The 22,343-nt window shown below is 39.1% G+C and overlaps 2 protein-coding genes across 2 annotated transcripts; one reads left to right on the forward strand and one right to left on the reverse strand.

Annotated features, from left to right (window-relative positions):
• Positions 1–1,137: 1,137 nt before the first annotated feature.
• On the reverse strand, positions 1,138–6,129 carry LOC135471291 (transmembrane protein 187-like). The gene is made up of 2 exons (XM_064750462.1): positions 5,938–6,129; positions 1,138–4,726 (listed from the first exon to the last, which is right to left on the reverse strand). The coding sequence occupies exon 2, from the start codon at positions 4,668–4,670 to the stop codon at positions 3,792–3,794; it is 879 nt and encodes a 292-aa protein (XP_064606532.1). The 5' UTR covers positions 4,671–4,726; positions 5,938–6,129; the 3' UTR covers positions 1,138–3,791.
• Positions 6,130–6,435: 306 nt separating this feature from the next.
• Positions 6,436–20,901, forward strand: LOC135470592 (host cell factor 1-like). The gene is made up of 22 exons (XM_064749626.1): positions 6,436–6,597; positions 7,505–7,726; positions 8,057–8,144; positions 8,316–8,524; positions 8,801–8,885; positions 9,230–9,336; positions 9,526–9,671; positions 9,862–9,895; positions 10,043–10,282; positions 11,888–12,012; positions 12,463–12,679; positions 13,064–13,251; positions 13,487–13,636; positions 13,833–14,127; positions 14,385–14,510; positions 14,766–16,301; positions 16,497–16,600; positions 17,301–17,438; positions 17,675–17,863; positions 18,060–18,360; positions 18,694–18,766; positions 19,102–20,901. Exons 1-22 carry the CDS (start codon positions 6,438–6,440, stop codon positions 19,166–19,168), a joined length of 4,800 nt encoding a protein of 1,599 aa, XP_064605696.1. The 5' UTR covers positions 6,436–6,437; the 3' UTR covers positions 19,169–20,901.
• The last annotated feature ends 1,442 nt before the right edge of the window (positions 20,902–22,343 follow it).

The raw sequence follows: 22,343 nt of genomic DNA on the forward strand, positions 1-22,343 counted from the left end.
ACATGTAGATACGCCGTATACATATTGTGCGAATGCTTTGAACACACCTGTGCGTAGCCCAGTCAATATAAATCTGACAGCACGTCCTGGTGTATTCCGCATCCTATCAATCGACACGTACATGAGAGAGGTTAGAGATATGTCAGAATTGGGATGGAGCGGGGAATCATACCAAGGCCATCTGTCACATGGCATGCAGGTGGGAAAAGGGTATATAAAACGTATGTCTGGGTTATATATACACTTGTCTTGTTTCCAGCTATAGTGCACAGAGTTGACTTCGACTCCATAATTTTGGTCAACTCAGTCTGAAGACTGATCTATCGATTTAAAAGCAAGGCTAAAAAGACCTAACTTGGTGCGATTGGGTTGTCATAGTAAATGTGATTACTCTGTCTCTGGCCAACCTAAACAGGGACAAATGGCACGTTTGAGAGGCAGATATTCCCCGCGATTGCGTGTGTTTGGCGCCGCAATTCAATCGATTAGAGCGATAAAACGTGATGTTCTGACAATTTGTTTAGATTTTGAATGACCTCGTCTGAATCCCCAGGGACCAACCCTAAGCAGGTCCGTGTTTTGAAAGCGGTTAAACCAGAGTTCCCATATATAGCGGAACGGGAAACCCAAGGTCGACTGTCCAGATCTATATACCATTGTTGGAACGAAGCACCAAACATTTCGACCCCTACGTCAAAGATAACAGAAATATGTCTCCTAACTCTCAGGCGCTAACTTTTCGTATACAAGTCTGCAGGCCATGAAAGTAAACGAATTAAGATAAATATAGCTCTGTCGAGAACTCAATATGTACCTGTGCTTTCATCAAAAATCAGGATTGGCTCGATGTGGAAAGTAACATTCGTGAAAGCCAGATGTCAGAATTACATGCATCTCCAAACATCTTAATAAACTTTCAAACGGACACAAATTATGCCCTCCATATCAAAAATATACGAATGGTATCGTTTGGAGATTTCATGGGCCCTATATTCGGTTTATCATAAGAGATGAAAACTGTGCGGTCTAGTGGACCGCACATAAATATACAATCAAGCAGGCCGGACAACATTCCGAAATATTTGAAGTGATGCCTCACTGGCACGCCATTCCGAAGATTTGGGATTGAACCTCGGATCTCCAGATTGCGAGGCATGTACATGCTTTATCTATGCTGCCGCGAGGTATAGAGATTTTCCCACCCTAAATCCTACATATTGCTAGAAGACAGGCTTTTAACAAAAATTTGGACGGCACAATATGCCACACGAGCGTCGTAAATATTTCTGAGTACAGCGTAAAACAATAATCAAATAAGTAAATATTTATACGCACATGTATAGGCTTATATAAGTAACTGCATGATCCATCTTAACTGCTGGTAAGTTAAACTACACAAACGCAACCATTTCGCTTATTTCGATTTATTTTCGCACTTTGCAATGGATAAATAATGCTATATCCATCAAGGAATGGCTGTCACCAGAAAAATACCGCGCAACGCAAGCAGAACTCCTCGGCTTTAACTTCAAGAGATACATTGTGTTTACCAAGAAAGGACCATGCACACGGATGAACGATTGATCTCAGAACATCGAAATAAAATAGCGTTCATCTGAATGTCAAGGTTTACATGTTACCCAAGCTTACAAATCGATATTTATAAGCCTTTTCACAAGATTTTACTTCATCAACTGCCCTTGAAAAAAATAGGTCGAGGTCGCAGAAAATCCAGTGTTCTTCAGCTGTAAGTGTGGTGTAGACCTGTAAGTTTAATGAACTTTGGGCAAACTGAAATAGATCTAGCTGGCAACAACTTGGGGATTGTCGTGCGTTTTCCCCTAGCGCTTCTCGGTTTTCTCCGACCACAACGATGGACAACGTCGTTTAAGTGAAATATTCTTCAGCAACACATCAATGAAACAAATAATAAATAAACTGAGATAAGAGTGTTAACAAGAAAATGTAAGAACGGGCTGACGCCGACCGCTGTGACAATATTACATCGCCAATATTGGCCTTCGTGTTAGCGTGCCAGTGCGGCGCATTTGCACTTAAGGAACCTCACCAATGCGGTCGCTCAAACTCCGACCGTACGTGGGAAGGTCTGCCATCAACCTACGGATGGTCGTCGGTTTCCCCCATATTCTGACTGGTTTCCTCCAAAATGCTGGCCGCCGTCGTGTAATTGAACTATTCTTGAGTACAGCATACTACATAAAATACGTGTCCCCGATGTACACTTCCCGAAGTGGAAGACCGGGACGTTGAGTCTGCTAGAAAATAAAGGTTGGGTACTGAAATCCTTCAGCGAACTAAAAGGGCCAGCCTGTAAGGATATACTAGGCGGTTCGACGCCATGCGACGCGTGTCGTTGAAACCTAACAAGGCATATGAGAGTTATCTCCCATTATTATAACATCGCTTCTGGCAGCCGAGGAACTCGACTGTGATCTTTTAATATGGGGTTAGGCGTAGATCACAGCCTAACCCCATATCACAGTGGTATTTAAAACAGCTTTGCGCGTAGAAACTCCGCGCCACAAAAATCCGTGCAAATGAACCAATACACGCATTTACCGTGCAAAACTCCAATAAATTATGTTGACCAAGACATTCTCTGTTGTAGATTTTAAAAACATGGCAGCATGTGACAAGCCTATTTTCGACTTCGGCTAAGATTTACAGGAGAATACTTATGTACACTCCAGTAACGATTGTGACAAAATGTGCGTAAATATTTTAGCTTTCAGAATTGCCGTGCTATATGAGCATTCAGGGCGAATCTAACGCGAAGGCATCGGAAATGAATGAGGGGGTAGCATTTTGTAAGCATTATACCGGGATCGGGTCCACATAACTCTCTGGCTAAGCGGTGCCAGCGGTTACCACGTTTCAGTATATAGGCCCCTATAAACCACCCTTAGATCGAGGTCTCGAGCTCCCTACCGTTACGTGAAAAATAAAGAACTTGAATGGAAAGAGCAATCTTCCATCATTCCAAAATTATAAAACAAATTCATAGTTTTCAAAGCAGCAAAATGTGATTCAAAATCAAAGATTTTGCTGAAGATAAAATTAAATCTGCTAAATAATACATAATACACTTCCATACAAACCCACTCAAAATTTTATCAAATACCTGGTGATAAATATACGCAGAAATGCCCCAAGGTGATATGTCCATACGGGTGAAATGTCCTGGATCCGTTTCATATACCATGTACATAAATTTTATACAATTACTGTACAGGTCATTTTTAAAATATTCCCTTTTTTGTTTTCATGAGAAGCAAAAATTGTTCTGTTGCCTGTGACAATTTTACAAAATATTCCTACAGGAAGCAAGAAAGCAAGCTTTCATCATTACTATGCGCCAATGAAAACTGGAAACACACTGGACCAATTACGGCTTGAACCTGTCAGTTTGTTGTAGAGGTTTGATACTATACCATGAAAAGGGTCCAAAGACTGGAATAAACACCACTGAATATCAAATTATTGACAGGTATAGTACCATATTTAGTAACAGATCACCGCTTCCCACATCTTATCACCAGGTAAAATATTAAAAAATAGATAACACCAAATATTTACTAATTTACAGGACAGGAAACTTAAACAATTGAAACTGGTACAACATTTTTTTTTGTTTTTTGATGAAAGACACTGATCCTTACCAATACACATCAATAATTAAAAAGATTTTTACAAATTCAATAAATACTTTCAAAATGTAAATCTTAATAGACCAAAGAGCCCTCATAGTATTTCATAAGATATAAATTTATCTACAAGGTCTTTTTCTTCAAAGTTTTGTGTTTTTCTGTTGTATACCTGGTAATTAAAATGTTTAAGAAAAAAGAGTTCACATAATGAATTTGAAAAATATCACAAATTTTTGACAAAAAATGTCCACTGATTGTTGAAAAAACCCAATGAAGTTTCTTCATCTCTAAATCATATACCTTCAACAAAACAAAGCCGAAGCAACAAAATATTGCCTTCAATAAACTAGATCTACTCTCATCATTTGAAAACCTCTTGTATGCTCTTAATCCAGCAACAACAGATGCAATAATATGAATGACTAGGCAAATTTCAAAGCCATAGTTACACACCAATGTCAAACAGTAGCTCGATAGGGACAGTCCTACACATATGACTGGGATGGATGTGCTCCATGACTGACTATTATGGCGGACACAATGAACAGACCAGACCACCACCCAAGCAAAGAAAGGCAGGGTCACCCACTGGTCCAAGACTGCAAAGGGATGTAACTGTGTCACAATTCTCAGACACTGAAGTGGGCCATAAAACACTGACATCCAATTAAAGACTGTCATCACATAGCCATCAGTATACATGAGGGATTTTTCCTCCACCAAGTCTTCTGTATGTATGAGCCAGTGGATCCCAACCACAAGATATCCAATACACACAAGTGTGTTTAGAGGCATCCTCAAAATGTGTCTCAGAGCTGGTAGCCATTGTATAAGAATGGTTTCCTCTGCATAATGCTTGTATCCCAGTTCAACATTTACTTTGTCAAAAAACCCAAAGTAGACTAGTGAACACACTGCACCAGTGACTAGAGTCACCTGCAGGAATGTTTTGAACAACAGCATTTCTCTTTTTTCAAGCAGACTTGTAAACCATTTAAACATTAAGCATCACTGTTTTCTCCATTCACTCTAGTATGCAATGCAACTGGTTCAGATTCCTGAAAAAAAAAACAAAAGAAAAAATATTAATTTTATGAATAAGTGAAGATTTTCTACTCCATGGCCCCAGGATCATGAAGCAGTCTTACACTTAAGTCAGATTTAGTCTTAATTCATAAGACTGTAGAGGAAGCTACTGTAGAGGAAATAAGAGGCTCCTGATTCATTATCCTGTACCATTCTGCACACCAACTACTACACTCCTTACAAGCATGTCAGCCAGTTCTGTTTAACAAAAGTGTTACATTATTTCCCTCTTTTCTTCATATTGTTATTTGGGTGGGTGGGGGCATTTTGGTTTACTTTTTGATGATACCACCGCACATGTTGGCTGTGTGCATTGTGGAGACCAAGCTTTTGCAACAAAAGAACCATCTGGTGATTCAAGACTGCAGATAACCAGGCACTTTATCTTTTTCCACTCACTCAGGTGATAGCAGATCAGTCCTTCCTGAATCATGTCAAAACTGTCACATGAGAAAAACAAAATCAAGTTTTGTAGACTAACGCCATCACAGTATGCCGAGTTGGCATTTCAGCAGTCCCGCAAGTTCATGCCGAAATGGACAAGACAAAGTGGGGACTCTCACAAACTCACACAGCTAAAAGGCAAGATTTCACAGCACTTGCTACTTACAGGAAGCCAGGTCCGTCAATCCAAAGGCGTCATTAGCACCTACTGTAAAATGATTTCTTAGCCGCTATTGTTTGCGAGAACCCCCACCATGTCTTCCAAAGCTGTGTGAACTCGCTAGACTCCTGAAAATTCTAACTGGGCTTATTTTACTGAGTAGCAGAAACACGTCTGTGTCAGGGAAAATGCCTGACTATCTTCCATCTCAAATTAATTTTCTGTTTCATCAACACATCTCTAACCATACCTTTGATTAGTTATCTCTACCATGATTATAACAACACTTTTGTTCAAGGGTGGGTGCTGACTAAAATAAACAGCGTTGAGAAAAAATCTGACCACATCTCGTCTATGTGTTCAAACTTTAACAACATCTGGTATACTCTTGTTGGGCATGTTGACGTTCTTTCATACTAAGCTCAGTAGACAATGACCAGAAACGACCAACACAAATTAGTGCCATGTTCTGGGCCTACTTGTCGACTAATAGTGACAGAAATTTACACATATGAAAGTATGTATATCCCTTTATGGGAGGAGGTAATTCAACAACGTTAAATGTACTATTATGCCTACAGCTCGGCTCGATTTGATATCCTTCCCAGTTGTAATTCAGATGCACTGCTGCAGTCTTGGCATTGTCATTGGGTTTTTGTGATTTATAACCTTTTCCACTGTCCAAACAATGACACATCTGCAGATTTACACTGGAGACATTCGTAGTTCCTTTCGAACCAACTCCCCGACCCGTCTTACGGGTGTAGCCAGAGTTTGGGTCACGTGTACGGACTCTTCCGAATATTTACGAATATTGCCGGAGACAAAATATGCATTACCCACAATGCTCTCACCGGATAAGGGATTATGGGAGAAACGCTATTAAATTTTTGTTCCACTAGGTTAAAAGAGAGACGAGGACCACAGGGAGAAATCTTTCACAGGAACTTTTACTAGTGAACTACGTTTATAACATTAACCACAATCTACGCACAGCATTAACAGCCCACGTGATATTATAATGAGGTAGTATACGGGCACTTTCGCGGCATTACCCCCAGCATTGTGGGAACTTCAATATGGCGGCACCCATATTGAAGTGGAAGCGCATTACAACAACGTCGGGACCATGTCCAAGACCCCGGCATGGCCATCGGGCTGTTTCAATCAAAGATCTGATGATAGTTTTTGGTGGTGGAAATGAAGGCATCGTCGATGAGCTACACGTTTTCAACACAGGTAAGTTCGATGTCAAACGGTCTTCCCTCTCCCGCTTCAAAATGGCGACCGTTTGTTATGCTCCAAAAAATGTACGCGACAAGGCAAAAGTACTTCTTAAAATACGCAGTCAGCTTGCTCAATTGTGTCCCCATACATTTAAATAAAGTGGCTAAGAATTTGTGTGTGTTGCCTTGTGTTTCTCGTTGAATCGCGCCTGATTAAAAACTGCGAAACGTCGGTAACTTCAAGATGGCGGCGCCCAAGCAAGTACATGGACTGTCAAATCAATTGCTGACCCGAGAGGCTCTGGCGGGACTATTTGTTTTGTACCTCTGATTTATAAAGAGTTCGTGAGACGCGTGTGATTAGTATATTGAAATATATTTTATTTAATTAAAGCTGTTAGGATCTGTCTGATTTTTTGTCTACATATCATAAATTCTTTTACTCACTTCTGCTGGTGTCTTTTTTTTTTTCTTTTTATTGTTTAATGTGCTACCCAAAAGATTTAATCTTAAAATTAAAAGCTCCGTTCTTTTTTAGATGGAATCCTTTACCTTTTTTCAAACTTTAAAAATTTAAAAAGGCAGAAAAGATAATGAAATAGTTTTAAAGAAATATCAGTTATTTATCAACCTCTAAAGAATGGATTTTTTATGAACTGACAAAAAATAAAGTATATAGGATGTTGTTTTTGACATATTTCATATGCTGTAATTTTTTTAGGTTAGATGGATGGTTAGGTGAAATGTCTCTCGGTTTTAGTTGACTTAAATAGGAGATTTGGCTAGTTACTTTTGGCTGAATCCTTCTTTCAGCTACATATCTATTTGATGAAGTGTTCTGTTGCAGAAAATATGTCAAATGCAAATGTAATTCTGACCTGTTCAGTCATTTCATGTTTTTTTTTTCCCCCTGTAAATAGCAACAAACCAGTGGTTTGTCCCAGCAGTGCGTGGTGATATTCCTCCAGGGTGTGCAGCATTTGGGTTTGTCTGCGATGGAACAAGAATTTTGGTGTTTGGTGGAATGGTTGAGTATGGGAAGTACTCTAATGAACTGTACGAGCTCCAGGCCAGCAGATGGGAATGGAAACGACTTAAGCCCAAAGCACCTAAAACTGGACCACTTCCCTGTCCAAGACTTGGTACATATATTAATCTTTGTGCACAAATATACATGGTTATAATTTTTATTATAGAAAGGTCTATATTTTCAGCAAATTTGTGTTAGCCATTAGTTCAGAAGTTAACATCATGCAAATCAGGCAGAATCAAATTTGTCAAATTTTTTCAACTTTTGTGAAAAAATTAGCATTCTACTTTTTGTTAAAATTATCAATTTGAATGGTATTTAGTTAAAAACAGATGTCACAACATTCAGAGTATGTTCAGAGATATCAAAAGTTTTCTTGAACCTTAGATATTAAAGCTTGTTTGAATAATTGTTGTGGATCTAATATTGTCTTCTGTTTTAGGCCACAGCTTTACTTTGCTTGGAAACAAAGCATATTTGTTTGGGGGCCTGGCCAATGACAGTGAAGATCCAAAAAATAACATACCAAGGTAAGGATGTGGTAATCACAATAGGATTTGAAATTTGTTTATGCATGTTTAAGTTTTGGCATGTAAATACCTTTATTCTTTCTTTTCATGGTTTGTAATGATTTCTGTACATATTTTACATGTACCTGATTTGTCCATATTAATCAAATCATTTCTACATTTTATTTGTAGGTACTTGAACGATCTGTACAGCCTGGAGTTGAAACCAAACTCCAATCAACTTGCATGGGATCACCCTCCAACTGTTGGGCAGCCTCCACCGCCAAGAGAATCCCATTCTTGCAGCTCATATGTTGAAAGGGATGGGAGGCGCCCCAGGCTTATAATTTATGGAGGGATGAGTGGATGTCGTCTGGGAGACTTATGGCAGCTAGATATAGGTAATTATTCCCTTGCCTGTTATACAGTAAATCATTGCATATACATGGGAAACAGTTTTGCTACAAATAATTATTTAGGGTTACTCTAATCAATAACAAAATTATTTCTGGACTTTTTTCATCTCATAATTCTGGCTAAATCAAGATGTACTGCTTAAGCTATATTTCCACATGCTTGTCTCATATTGTGTTTGATTTAGTATATCATGCGAGATTTGAACTTATTTACTTGAACTTGATTATCTGATTGAGCAAATATTGTCTTTTCTCAAACAGAAACTATGACATGGATACAGCCTGTTATACAGGGTGTTCCACCTCTGCCCAGAAGTCTTCACTCTGCTACTGTCATTGGAAATAGGTAAGAAAATAATTTCAAGTATGCACATGCTTCAGTTCAGAGTGCAAATGTTTGTTTTTTTTTGTACTCCTGCACACACAACTTGGCACCTACATATCAACACAATATATGTTGAAAGTTCACATGTTTTTGTTTACACTTACAAGGCTTTCTATTTATTTTTAAATTTTTTCAATAAAAATTACTGATGATAACATTTCACGTCAGATATGAAAAGTGGCTGGGGGAAAATAACATAACCTGCAATCCACAAACTAAAATTTTATCTTCATTTTGTTTCACTTTATGTTTTTTGTTGAGTTGTCTGCACAACTACCTCATTGATGTTTATCTTTATTTATCAGAATGTTTGTGTTTGGCGGCTGGGTGCCATTGGTTATGGATGATGTCAAAGTAGCCACTCTAGAGAAAGAATGGAAGTGTACAAATACTTTGGCTTCTCTTAATCTTGGTAGGTATCACACTACAATTAATAGATCATATTCAGTAGTGGTGCTTTTTGAATCATTTAATTTGATTTTGACTGTAAGCCATAATATTGTTTTAATTTTTTGGTAAAAATGTCCTGGTAATGTTTTGGAAAACGAAACGCTCACATTGGCACAGATGTGGATGATGCTCATATTAATCATGTTTGTAGACACCATGGCTTGGGAGCCTTTAGCAATGGAGGTGTTTGAAGATGCTCTTCCTCGAGCTCGTGCTGGCCATTGCTCTGTGTCTATCCACACAAGGCTGTACATATGGAGTGGAAGAGATGGATACAGAAAAGCATGGAATAACCAGGTACAGAGTATAATTGTTATTCAATGTTTCTGTCTTTTTGATTTCAGCTTATTGATGTTACATGGATTTGTTATAAAATCCTGTCATCCCAAATTCTCAGATTATATTTGAATTGCTATCAAATTTATGTCCATCAAATATGCTTTGTATTACTCTTAACGTGTAACAATATTTTTATTTTCTTAAACAGGTCTGCTTCAAGGATTTGTGGTTCCTTGAAACTGGTGAGTAACACGACCAGCACTAATCTGTGTTTTTGTAAGATAAAATATCTTGCTTCAAGAATTTGTCACTTCAGCTTATTAATCTGTGATCATGAAATGAGCACTTTCGTTTGTATTATCGTGATTTTCATGTTTGTCTCTCACCAGAGAAACCTGCAGCACCCTCAAGAGTGCAGCTTGTGCGGGCAAGCACCAACACCCTAGAGGTTTGTTGGGGGTCGGTACCGACAGCTGATGCCTACCTCCTTCAGCTGCAGAAGTATGATCTCCCTCCAGCTCAAGCCCTAACACCCACAGCAGTACCTACCACAAACCCTCTGAGTGTGAGGTCTCCCACTGCAGCTTCACCACAGAGTGCACTGATACGCAGCCCGGCACCCACTGCAGGTAGGCAACTTGTGTTGGTTTAGCAGCATTTTTAAGACCCATGATGTGTTTGCCCTACAGTATCAGATACATTATGATTGATATGTGCAAGATGAGTGAGATTAATACATTGTGCTCAGGATAGAAACATGTTATCTAAGTGACTGTCTGATTATCACATCTTGCACACTGACACTTCTCTAAGTTCGTAAATGAATGAATTTTAGAGTGAATTGATTTTCTGTTAAGTTTCTGTTTGGAGATTAAATGAGCCTTATACCTAGAAAGGCTTAAAATTGTCTGTTTTATTAAACGCAGGAGGATACAGTGTAGATTTCAGTCCATACACAAACTAAAATCCACTCATCGTAGGACACAGCGGTTAGACTTCCCATGACACAATGTAAATGCTTTGTATAAACACACCAGTAAGACATTTAAATGCACCAACTGGACTCCTGAAGGAGGCTGTTCAACCACTTAGGAAAACCACTTTCATTGTGCATTGCTTTGTCTCAAATGAGAATAGTATCTAGTTCCTTCAGTGGTGTTGGCTATTGTCAACCAAAGAAATTCACTTCGGATGTGTTTGTTTGTAGGCGTGGCTGCTACACAGCTCCGCCCATTGGGCACTCCCTCTCTTGCCACTTTGACTGTATCTCCTTCACAGGGTATCAAAGGTAGCCTTCACAAACCTGTGACAGTCTTTTTTTATGTTTTTGGCTTGAGCATGAAATTGTTGTGTGCCATTACTTTACTATGAAGCTTATTTATAGAAACTTTGATTATGGTCTAGCTGTGATTTTTTTCAAAACAAATTTTATGGGATAAGCGGTACTCTTTGTTAACTATCAGTGTTAGAAAGTAATGCATGATCAGATATTGTCAATTCAAATTAAATAAAATTTTTACCGCTCCACCTCACACTACATGAAACAAACAGGAAATTTATCAGTTTAGATTTTAGGTCTGACTTTTTTATTTTGATCAGTAATTAACACAAATAATCATTCGCACAAAATTTACCGGACATGTACACCTTACTTGGAGATGTACACTTCTGAGTCTGTGCTCATTTTTACAAAACTTAGTCACACTTTTTGTATATGGCACTATATCCTAGACAACTGAAAAAGTTATGAGAAGTATGACTTACAAAGTTTTGTGATAGTGGCCACTGCAAGGTACATGTTTGTGATGGGATGCTAATTTTAATGCATTACGTATATACATATTTAAGTGGTAAACCATGTTGGAGGTGGCCTGTAATGAGATAGTACTGGTTCTGCATGGTTACTTATGGTGCTGTGATGTCATTTTGTGATGTAGATTTATATCATGTTTGTCCATTGTCTTTGAAGAGTCTGTTTTGCTTGTCTAGTGTTGTGAAAATCATTGAAGCTACCTAAAGTATGATTACAAGTTTAACTTCATATTCATTAGTACAATTTATCAACACTCTATTGATCTATTGAATGGTTTTGAAAAGGCTCTACATAGTGGTTTGACCACAGTTATGTTTGGAAAGACCATCCATACAAAGTAATACATGTACATCGAACATCAAACTAGTTTGAACTATTTAGCTGTAATTAATGCATTGATATTTATTTTTAACATCACTAGTCACACCATCTATCCGTGGGAAATCCCCCATTACAGTGACTCCGGTGTCCTCAGGAATACGAGTAGTGAACTCTCCACAGGTTATCAATGTGGGACAGAGAGCAGCTTTGACTCCCATCACAAAGGTATGGGAATTCAGGGCTTCACATGCATTGATGTTTTTGGTTCTAAATGTCAAAGAAAGAAAAGGGTGTGTCTTCTTAAATTTGACAGCTTGCACACTATCTGAGAAAGAAAAAAGATGTGTCTGATCTTTGACAATTTATAATGTTGTGCTGTTAAAGGATATTTTAATTGGAGCAACTCGACCTTTTCAAAAAAATGGTGTCAGTAGAGAAATGTGTTTTTTTTTATATTTTGTAGAGTTTGAAGAAAACTGCATTGTGAGGAAAATGTGGAAAAAAAAACAATAATTAAAATCAATGTCCCAGTTATTAGAGTATGGGGCTTTTTAGATGCATAGCACTCATGTGTTGAATGATCTGATGTCCAGAAAGACAGGCTGGGAGGCTACATATGACCATCGTAAACTTCCATGACATGATTTTAATGCGTTTCTTATCTTATCTGTCTAGACACCGATTGTGACCACAACGTCTGGACAGATGACTGGTATTGCAGCTTTGGCAGCAGCTGCAGCAGCAACTCAGAAGATCCAAGGTACAACGACAACCACAACAACTATACCTGGTAACCCACTGGGAGGACTGAAAGTTGTCACGCCTACTATTGTTACTCACCCAGGAGTCAAAGTTACCCCTGTACAGGGGAAACTCCAAGGAAGATTGGCAGGTATGGAAGTGGTATTTGTTCTTTTAACAGAGGAAAATGCATCCAGTTTTGCTGACCCGAATTTGCTGTGATTCAAGTTGTCATATTAGACATTTGTCAAAGTAAGAAGTGACAGAACAATTTTCGGCAGACATGATCAGGGTCCAACTGATCATTAAAATTCGTGAACTTATTGCTATAAGGTTTCCAAGACTTCAAAGTCGTGGATAAAGGGTTTATTTTGGAAAGTCCTTCAAAGTACTTTTTCAGTTGTAAATTTTGTGCAACATTATGATCAAAATGGTCTGATAAATAACCTATCAAGTGATGTACAGTGTGTGTTGATCTCTAGACGAAGATAGTTGAATATAAATATGTTTACATTGTAGTTTATGCTGTTTTCAGGGACTACCCTGACACCAGGTACCCAAACTGTGCGTGTGCCAAGCACGACAATCCTGAAAGCTGCGTCTGGAGGTGCCACAATGGCTGGTAAACAGATCATCACTGTGCACAAAGCAGGAGGAGCAGTGTCAAACCAGCCCCAGATTGTCACATTGGTGAAGACTTCACAAGGGATGACAGTAGCTACAGTATGTTTCTACTTTCCGGTTTTCGTACGGCTGATAACTAAGGCAAACATTTGTATACTTGTATAGAAGTTGCTTGTGAGGTAAAGCTTTATTTTTTAAATGTTTTAAAATTGTTAACATCATTAAACACCAATCAGGCATTAAAAAGAATAGGTTTTCAAATTTAAATTGCCTAATGAAGTTCTAATTTCACTTACATATTGGTTGTACTTTAGCCTGTTTGTTTCTTTTGTAGACCAAAGCCCCATTGCCACAGGGAGCCACCATTGTAAAACTAGTGACAACGCAGTCTGGGGCAGGAGGTAAACCCACAGCGATCATCACCGGGAGCAACCCTGGCCAGACACCCTCCAATATTATGGGCATTAGCAGCGTGCAGCCACAGGTAATAAACCATAAGACAATTTCAAATAATGTTTTAAAATTGTGCAGATATGATGGATTAAATTTTTAAATGACTGTGTTTGTTTGCATGTTTGGTAAAGCTTAGAGAATTCATACCTGGATAAAAGTTTCAGGTTGCCATAATGGCAGAATAACACAGTCTGATTTATTCAGTATTTTTTGTATTCTTTGCACAGACTGCAAATAAAGCGGTGACAACACTTATCAAGACCATTCCCTCAAATATGTTATCCATGGCAAAGTCTGGGTTGGCTACACTGAATACTGTGGGAGGAGGAAAGCAAACGATCGTTATCACAGCGCCTAAAGGAGCTGCAGGTACCCTTGGGGCCTCAGCTCAGGGTAAAATCCTCTCGGCCATGCCGAAACTTGGAGCTGGCGGAAACACACAGTTCATTGTTGTGAGTTCCCAGCCAGGGGGCGGCACAACTCATGTGACATTACCTTCAAGTGTGGCTTCATCAATTGTTGGTAAGTTTCGGTGAACCAGATGTTAATAGCTTTTCTTGCTTGTATGTACAGTTTTCTTGGTTTTAGTTAATGGTTTAATAGGTCTATGCATTATTAGGTTCAAGTGTAACTCATTAAATGAAAGCATGTTTTCTGGTGAAGTCTATATCATTAAGTTAATGAAAAGAACAACCTTTTTTCATTTTGGCGACTTTGTACACTCCGATTGTTATAGCCTTCTTCATCCTATACTCGGATATCACCGTTTTGTTTTACAGGTAGTAAACCTATCACAGTTACAGCTTTACCAGTATCCTCAGCAGGTGGAATACAGCAGCTAACGACCATCCCACAGGTTGTGTCAGCATCCTCAAAACCAATGGTGACTCTAATCACAACATCGGGTACGTGTTGTTTCTGCTCTCTGAGAAAAGTGAAATTTACTGATTACATGACATGTGCTAGAAAAATTCAGACTGGATATGTCTGAATAAGAAAAAAATATTCTGTCATATATGAAATTTGCTCATTTTGACAGGTTTCTTGAGAAAAAGAAACACAATTCGCCACAATAGGAATGTTTGAATGTCATTTGTTATAACACTTATAACTCAAATGCAATTTAAGCAGCATAAATTTATGTGATATTTTGTTCACAGTTCCTGGTATTGGTACGGCAACCCTGACTACAACAGGAAATACTACTGGTCTTATAGCAACCACAACAGCAGCTACATCAATCATTTCATCCCCATCAGTGCTACCATCATCAACTATCAAAAGCCCAACCATATCACTCATTGCACAACCAGTTCCTGTCACTAGCCAAATTGTCACCTCACCTGCAGTCAAACCAGCTCCAACAACAATTCAGGTGTCTGTCCCTCAAGTCAAGCCTGTGGTGGCCACACCAGATCCACAGCCCATGGAAACAGATCAAGATTGTCCACCTGGAAGTGGCCATTGTCCCCCAGGAAGTGGCCATTGTCCACCAGCTGGTGATCAACTAACTGAATCCACTGATTGTCCACCTGGAAGTGGCCATTGTCCTCCTGGAAGTGGACATTGCCCTCCTGCTGGTGATCAACCTTCTGAATCCACAGATTGTCCACCAGGAAGTGGCCATTGTCCCCCTGTTGGTGATCAACAAACTGAATCTACAGATTGTCCTCCTGGAAGTGGTCATTGTCCTCCTGGAAGTGGCCATTGCCCTCCTGCTGGTGATCAACAAATTGAATCTACAGATTGTTCTCCTGGAAGTGGCCATTGTCCTCCAGGAAGCGGCCATTGTCCTCCAGGAAGCGGCCATTGCCCACCTACTGGTGATCAACAAATGGAATCTACGGATTGTCCTCCTGGAAGTGGTCATTGTCCTCCTGCTGGTGATCAACCATCTGGATCCACAGATTGTGCTCCTGGAAGTGGCCATTGCCCTCCTGCTGGTGATCAACCTTCTGAATCCACAGATTGTGCTCCTGGAAGTGGCCATTGCCCTCCTGCTGGTGATCAACCTTCTGAATCCACAGATTGTGCTCCTGGAAGTGGCCATTGTCCTCCTGCTGGTGATCAACCATCTGGATCCTCAGATTGTGCTCCTGGAAGTGGCCATTGTCCTCCTGCTGGTGATCAACCATCTGAATCCACAGATTGTCCGCCAGGAAGTGGCCATTGTCCTCCTGCGACTGGGAATAGTACTGGTGATTCAGAACAACAAACTGAAGGATACCAAATGGAAGTAGTAAGTCAACAAATTTCCGAGGGTGGAGATCAGGTTGCAGGGGGGCAGCAAATGGAAGCCGATACAACTGTGCCTGTAGCTGAAACTTTGTCAACACCAATTACAGAAAGTGCTACAGATATGGAGGTGAAAGATGTAAAAGCAGAACTTCCAGCACAAATTTTAAGTGATCATGTGGACATGAGTAAAGCCACAGAGACTCTAGCTGAAGATGCAAAAGCATCTGGAGATGGCAGCAAGCTTGACACAGACACAAGCATTGATATCAAACCAGTGGAAACAAGTGAAAAACTTGGCCCTAATGGTGATGGTGTAGTTGCTATGGACACAACCACCTCGGTGGCCACACCCACTAGTGACCCAGTTGTTGGTGCAGGCGTTGCTAGTCTTACAGAAACAAGTCAGCCATCACAACTTGATACGGCAACAACAGCATCAGCGGTGACAGATGCCAGTGGTGAGTGTGTTACAAATATGTAGACAACTATAGTGTTTTATAGTGTGCTTTCAAACTATTGCTTGAATTTCTGTTTTCACTTTTTAGTTATATATATTATGGATGTGGTAAAGGTGGTTCATCCTTATCAAAGCTTTAATTCACCTCAGCGACTTGATAAATGCCCCACTGTATTGTTTCATTTTCTTTTGTCAGATCCGCTGGCAACTCTTGCCTCAGCAGCAATATCGTCTGCTACAGCTACAACACCAGTCAAACCCAAGCTCAGTAGTGCCCCACCAACAGTATCCATTAAACAAGTAAGTCCCAGCCATCATGATACATAACATTACTAAATTGTGCTTTATTAGAAACATCTTGATGATCAAAAAAAAAAGTAACAAGAACTTTGAAAGGGAAGTTGCAGAAGATTCTGTATAATGGTTTTTTGAATTTTTTTTTTACCTGAAATAGGATTAGCCCTACTGCCTTGGTGGGATGTGAACCCTAACCTTTTTTAATGTCCTGAACATTTTGCGACACATAAGGGAGTTTCAGTGAAGAGTAGTGTCACATGCTCGGCTACTTCCAATAAGTCAGACAGCAGCCATTTTTTAAATTGAAACGATGCAATATCTAGCAATACACAGGGAATAAGTGCTGATTTTCACTAAACAGTCGATGCTTTAATATAGTGGTAACAAGTTTACTACATTAGATATCTATTTCATTGAAATTCTCCATTGGAAGTCATGCCGCCATTCACAGTGAGCGATAAATAAGGGAGAAATTGAAAATGTCATGTAGAAAGTGTGACATAAAAATGTTGCTGTTTCATTGCCGGTGAAAAGCAGCTGCAACCTCAGACGCCAACATCTGCGGCTGGGTCCTAATTTGACTGTGGCTGCCCTGGTGTGGCGAGAATTGTTTTGAATGCATGTTTCAAGTTTCAATATAAGATGTGAATTACTATGTGTTTATCTAGCATTGCAACTTAGATTTGAACATGTTTTATTTTAGGAACCAAAGACTCCAGTTAAAACCACAGTTGTCAGGAAAGATGGCAATCAGTGGTATGACGTAGGAATCATCAAAGGGACATCTTGTGTTGTGTCTCATTATCATCTACCATCTGAAGCAGGCCAAGGAGGAAATGATGTAAGTCATGAAATGCTAAACTAAGAATGAAATAATTCTCATCCTATCTGTGCTATTCACACATTATGTGCTAAACAGAAGTTTGCATTAGATTTAGTTTTAAGATTTTCATATGTAAAACCCGGGCAGTATTAGCTTTAGTTACGGACCTTTCCAGCAATTCCTTACATTGATAAATCCAGCATATAAATGTAGATTGTGTGTAACATACTGACGATCTGTCTTTTTCTTTTCAGGATATAGATGTTGTAAGTGTACCAGATCACAGTGTGCTAAAACGCCAAGAGTTGCTACCAGGGACAGCTTATAAGTTTCGGGTGTCTGGAATAAATGCATGTGGGAGAGGACCCTTCAGTGAGGTGTCAGCCTTTAAAACATGCCTGCCAGGTTTCCCAGGTGCTCCGTCAGCGATAAAAATCAGCAAGGTATGGTCATTTAAACAGATACAGAGGTATTTTTTGAAGTTGTTTAATTAGGATGTGAATTAACAGGGATTAGCCAAAAATCTACAGTCCCATAAATAAGACCGAAAAACTGTTGCTTTCAACATTACACGGCCTGTATTCTTATTTTGCCAGTGTGCACTTTTCTTACGAAGGGTGATTATTTTTAATGTTGTAGAGCACAGAAGGAGCTCATTTGTCATGGGAGCCACCTCAGAACACAGCAGGTAAAATCACAGAGTATTCTGTCTACTTGGCTGTTAGGAATGCTGCCACACAAGTAGATCAGAAACCAGGCACACCTGTTCAGCTGGCCTTTGTCCGTGTGTATTGTGGTCCCAACCCATCCTGTGTGGTTACTACGGCTAGCCTTGCATCTGCACACATCGACTACACCACAAAGCCAGCCATCATCTTCCGGATAGCTGCCAGAAATGAAAAGGGATATGGCCCTGCTACGCAAGTCAGGTGGCTGCAAGGTAAGTCAGATCTCGATTACCTCCCCTGTATATGTTGATAAAAGCCCACCTATCCATTGTAGGCGTAATCAGCCTGCCAGTCTGTAAACACATGAGTGAGTACTTTGAACACTCAGGTATTAGTGGTGTAGCTTCAGAAATGTTTGTTGCGTTTACTAGGGAGACCATAGAACTTGAAAACAAAACAATGTCTTGCCCAGAATAACTACAGTGGTGAATGCCTTGTTACTAAAACCAGCCAAGACTTATGTTCATTCAAAATTTTTTCAACAAGGGGATAAATTTTTTTTTTGTTTTTTTAATTCTTCTTATGTGGTTACTTCACACTTTCAGATGCAGCCCAACAGCAGAGTGCTTTAGCGGGGAACAAATTAGCAGTCAAGAGAACCACACCAATGGCTGATGGGTAAGTGGTACTGTTAACCATATAAATGTGTGCACATAGCCACCCTCACGATGATGTTTCAGGAAAATTCAACTGTGTTTGACAAAATTATGGCGTTTTTTTTTTTTACATTCCTGTGGCGAACTTTAACATAGCTTTGTATTATACTAGACAGCTGAAATCAGTAGAAGACATGTATTGTTTCTAGAATATTTTGTTTATTTATAGTTTGTATTCACCGATAGTGATAGTTAGCAATATAAATGCTGGTGTATTTTATTAATGATCTGAATTTGTTTAATCAGTCCTAATAGGGATAAAAAGATTATATTGCATATCAATTTCATTCTTTTCAGAAAACAAGTCACCAATACAGCTGTCAGTGCCATGAAGAAAATAAAAACAGAAGACGATGCTAACTAGTATGGTTTAGTAAGAATGCTGGTATTCAACTTAGTGGCCATAAAATAAAACACACTCATTTACAGTATGTAGTACTATACCTACATAAAAGACAATTGCATGTCTTTTATGTGGCAATATTGTCTAATGGTCTCTAACTGTAGCAAGTAATGTATTTTACTTATGTTATACATATGTTATAAACCTAAAATTTGTGTTATGCAGGTGGAGTAACATTGAATAAGGTACACTTTATGATAATGTTCAGTTGCATGAATTCCTTAGTCTGTGCACACACATGGGATTAAGTGCATCGGTAAGCTTTAAATGGCTGGGAAAATGTATTCATAAATTTGTGCGTTGCATATGGGATCTAAAAATGACATATTTTTATTTAGTAAACCAGTACACCTTGAGTTAAAAAAAAAAACCCAACAAACTATTGCACTGAAATTGAGGAGGATTTATGTGTGACTTAAAGAATGTTAGTGATACCAATTTTGTTACAACGTTTGTGAAGACTTTGTAACATTGCAACTCATTTGTGCACTTGGATACTGCATTAATATTATTAAACGAACGTTTTTATGAACTCTGCAAATGACCAATTCCTTATGGGGCATTTCGTGTATAGTTTTATGTAAGCTGCTCTGTCAGCCTCTTAATTTGCTGTATGTACATACTTCTCCTTGTGCAGACAATTCGCAGATATTGTATTCTGAAGTATTGTGTGGCTCTCTTTGGTGAAAATATATTTTTAGATTATGTTCAACTTTTGATTCAGCTTGCGATATTAAATAATATTTCAAGTTAAAGTTGTCATGAAATAATTACGTTCGCATTTTAGACTATCATTGTCAGAATCCCTCCTGCAAATTTGCTCATAGCAGTGGACGTTGGTAGGAGGGAATATTTTAATGAACTGCAAAAGAAAAAAAATGGTTTAGAATCACAAGGATCTGTTGTTAGATAAACATGTTTTGTCGTTCTTTCCATGTTCTGCTACTTTAAAGTCTTACTTCCATTGAGGGTTTAATGTTTGCAAATGTTCTTCGGGTACATGGGTGCAATTGGAATTCTCAACCCTTGCAAATGGAGAGTTGAGGCTACACCTTTTGTAACTGTTGCTGACAGACGTGTTGTCAGAAGACTTCAATTTAGTGGTTCTTATGTAGCGTTATAGTTAAGTTTATAATTCAGCGGGCTACAAACATCATCATTTTCACCTTATTTCATCTTTTTCATCTTCAAAGCCTGTTTGTCATGGTAGAGCACTAGTGGATAGTGTAGTTTGTAGTTCTGTCAGCATTGAATAAAGAAAAATTACATTCATATTTCACATCTTTCCTTCAACATTTTGCATTTCATTATAGACGTTTATTTTTATTTGCATGTTAAGTTTATGGAAAAGTGGTATAATTACGTGAGGTGTGGAAATCGAAAAAGAAAAAGCAAGTGTTCTAATTCGGAAGGTCCTGTTTGCACACAGAACTGGTGTCTGGAATCGGGTAAATACTGGTCAGAAGACCCGATGATGTTGATTTCATTACAGCAATCTTAACACCAGACCGACAAACTCACAAGAAGCATGGATATATTTCTAAGATTTCTCAAACGCTTACCGGTTACAAATGCCCGTATTATAGGAATCCTTTTGGCCCAGTTATTTAGTGTTTGTCATTAATGTTCGTCACGTGATCTGTACCACGTGTTTGTACTCAAAAATAAACATTTTACTGTTGTTATATCTTAAACATTTTCGTGTTGTGTATGGTGTAACCTTTGTGTTTATTATCTCCCCTAGACGAGTAATTTTAAGTAACCAACGGGCAACTTGAGAGGTCCCATAAGGGCTTCTCTGCCTCGGATGATTCAAGTGCTGGATACCTACAATTATCGGGACAGTGACTGTGTAATGTGGCAGGCCCCATATCATGGCATTAAACACCAATCAAATAAACGTCGCCAGATATTCCTTATCCAGCTTGAAGTTTGATGGTTCATATTTCTAGTCCAGATTTGTTTTCGGAGTTACGCCAATGGCAACGTCGCTTCAGCTGGATATAGAAAATATGCTTAGTTCCAGCGAAGCTCTGTGGGGTCCTGACTACGTATACAGGGGCGAAAGAAGAATGGGGGGGGGGGGGTGTCATTATCCCAAACAGTTCGTTTGGGATAATTCCAGGGCCGAAACAGTTCGGCCCTGGAAGCTCTTGAATTCTATAGAACCGTACACGTGTTTGAGCCCCAGATTTAATCTACAATTTATGGAGGGATGAGAAAAAATCTACCCTCAAGGTTGTCATGAAGTAAACAGCACTTTTCTGACACAAATTTAGTTGTCGAATCGCTTCAGTACCTTCCGTTGAAACATCCCTTATGTGAACTGTAAAATATTTACTCCAATAAAGCATGCGGATAATCTGAACATGTTAATTATACATTGACCAGAGTAATCAGGCCCGTAGGCAACGGGATGAAGAGGTGATGGGGGTTGTACAAAGCAGGCGAAACTATTAAAGCCAGGCCCCGCAAGCTCTGAGATTCCAGACGGCCGGCGACAAACAGATATTCAGAGCCTTTAACCGGAACGCACAAAACATATAAACATAAAATATGGAGTTTTGCTGGGGTCTGGCGGATAAGAGGCCTTTTGGAGGTATTAATAGACCTCCATGTTTTCACTACGTTTGAAAGCTGAATTGCATCGACCGATTTTATAAATTACAAATTTCAGATACCAATTTTCAACAACGACATGATCGTTTTTGAAATATCTGACCAATAAAATAAATGGGCCTACCGTGCGTAAATCTGTTTGAACAAATTTTAAAAAAAATGTTTTAACATCGGATTCAGAACGGTGAAGAAAGCATTGAAAATTCACTGGTATATATTTTATGTATTTGGGTCGGAAAAAGTTGGGGTGAACAGTAGTGCCGGGTGTAAAAAATAACACTTCACCAGATAATAGCAGCCCTGCTGATACAGGTAGCTGCAACCGAACTAGCAACATCAAGTATATTGTGGTAACAAATTTATTTTATACAAGTGTTTAATGAAAACATCTGCAGGTCAGAAACATGATGTCAACTTATCATATGTTGACAAATGTTTGTTTCACACAGCGTTTTTAACGCGACTGACCTGGCTGGATGTGATGTAGGTGTCAACGTTGTTTGCAAGCCCACTGGAC

Source organism: Liolophura sinensis, chromosome 7, assembly GCF_032854445.1.
Source record: "Liolophura sinensis isolate JHLJ2023 chromosome 7, CUHK_Ljap_v2, whole genome shotgun sequence".
Lineage (NCBI taxonomy): Eukaryota > Metazoa > Mollusca > Polyplacophora > Chitonida > Chitonidae > Liolophura > Liolophura sinensis.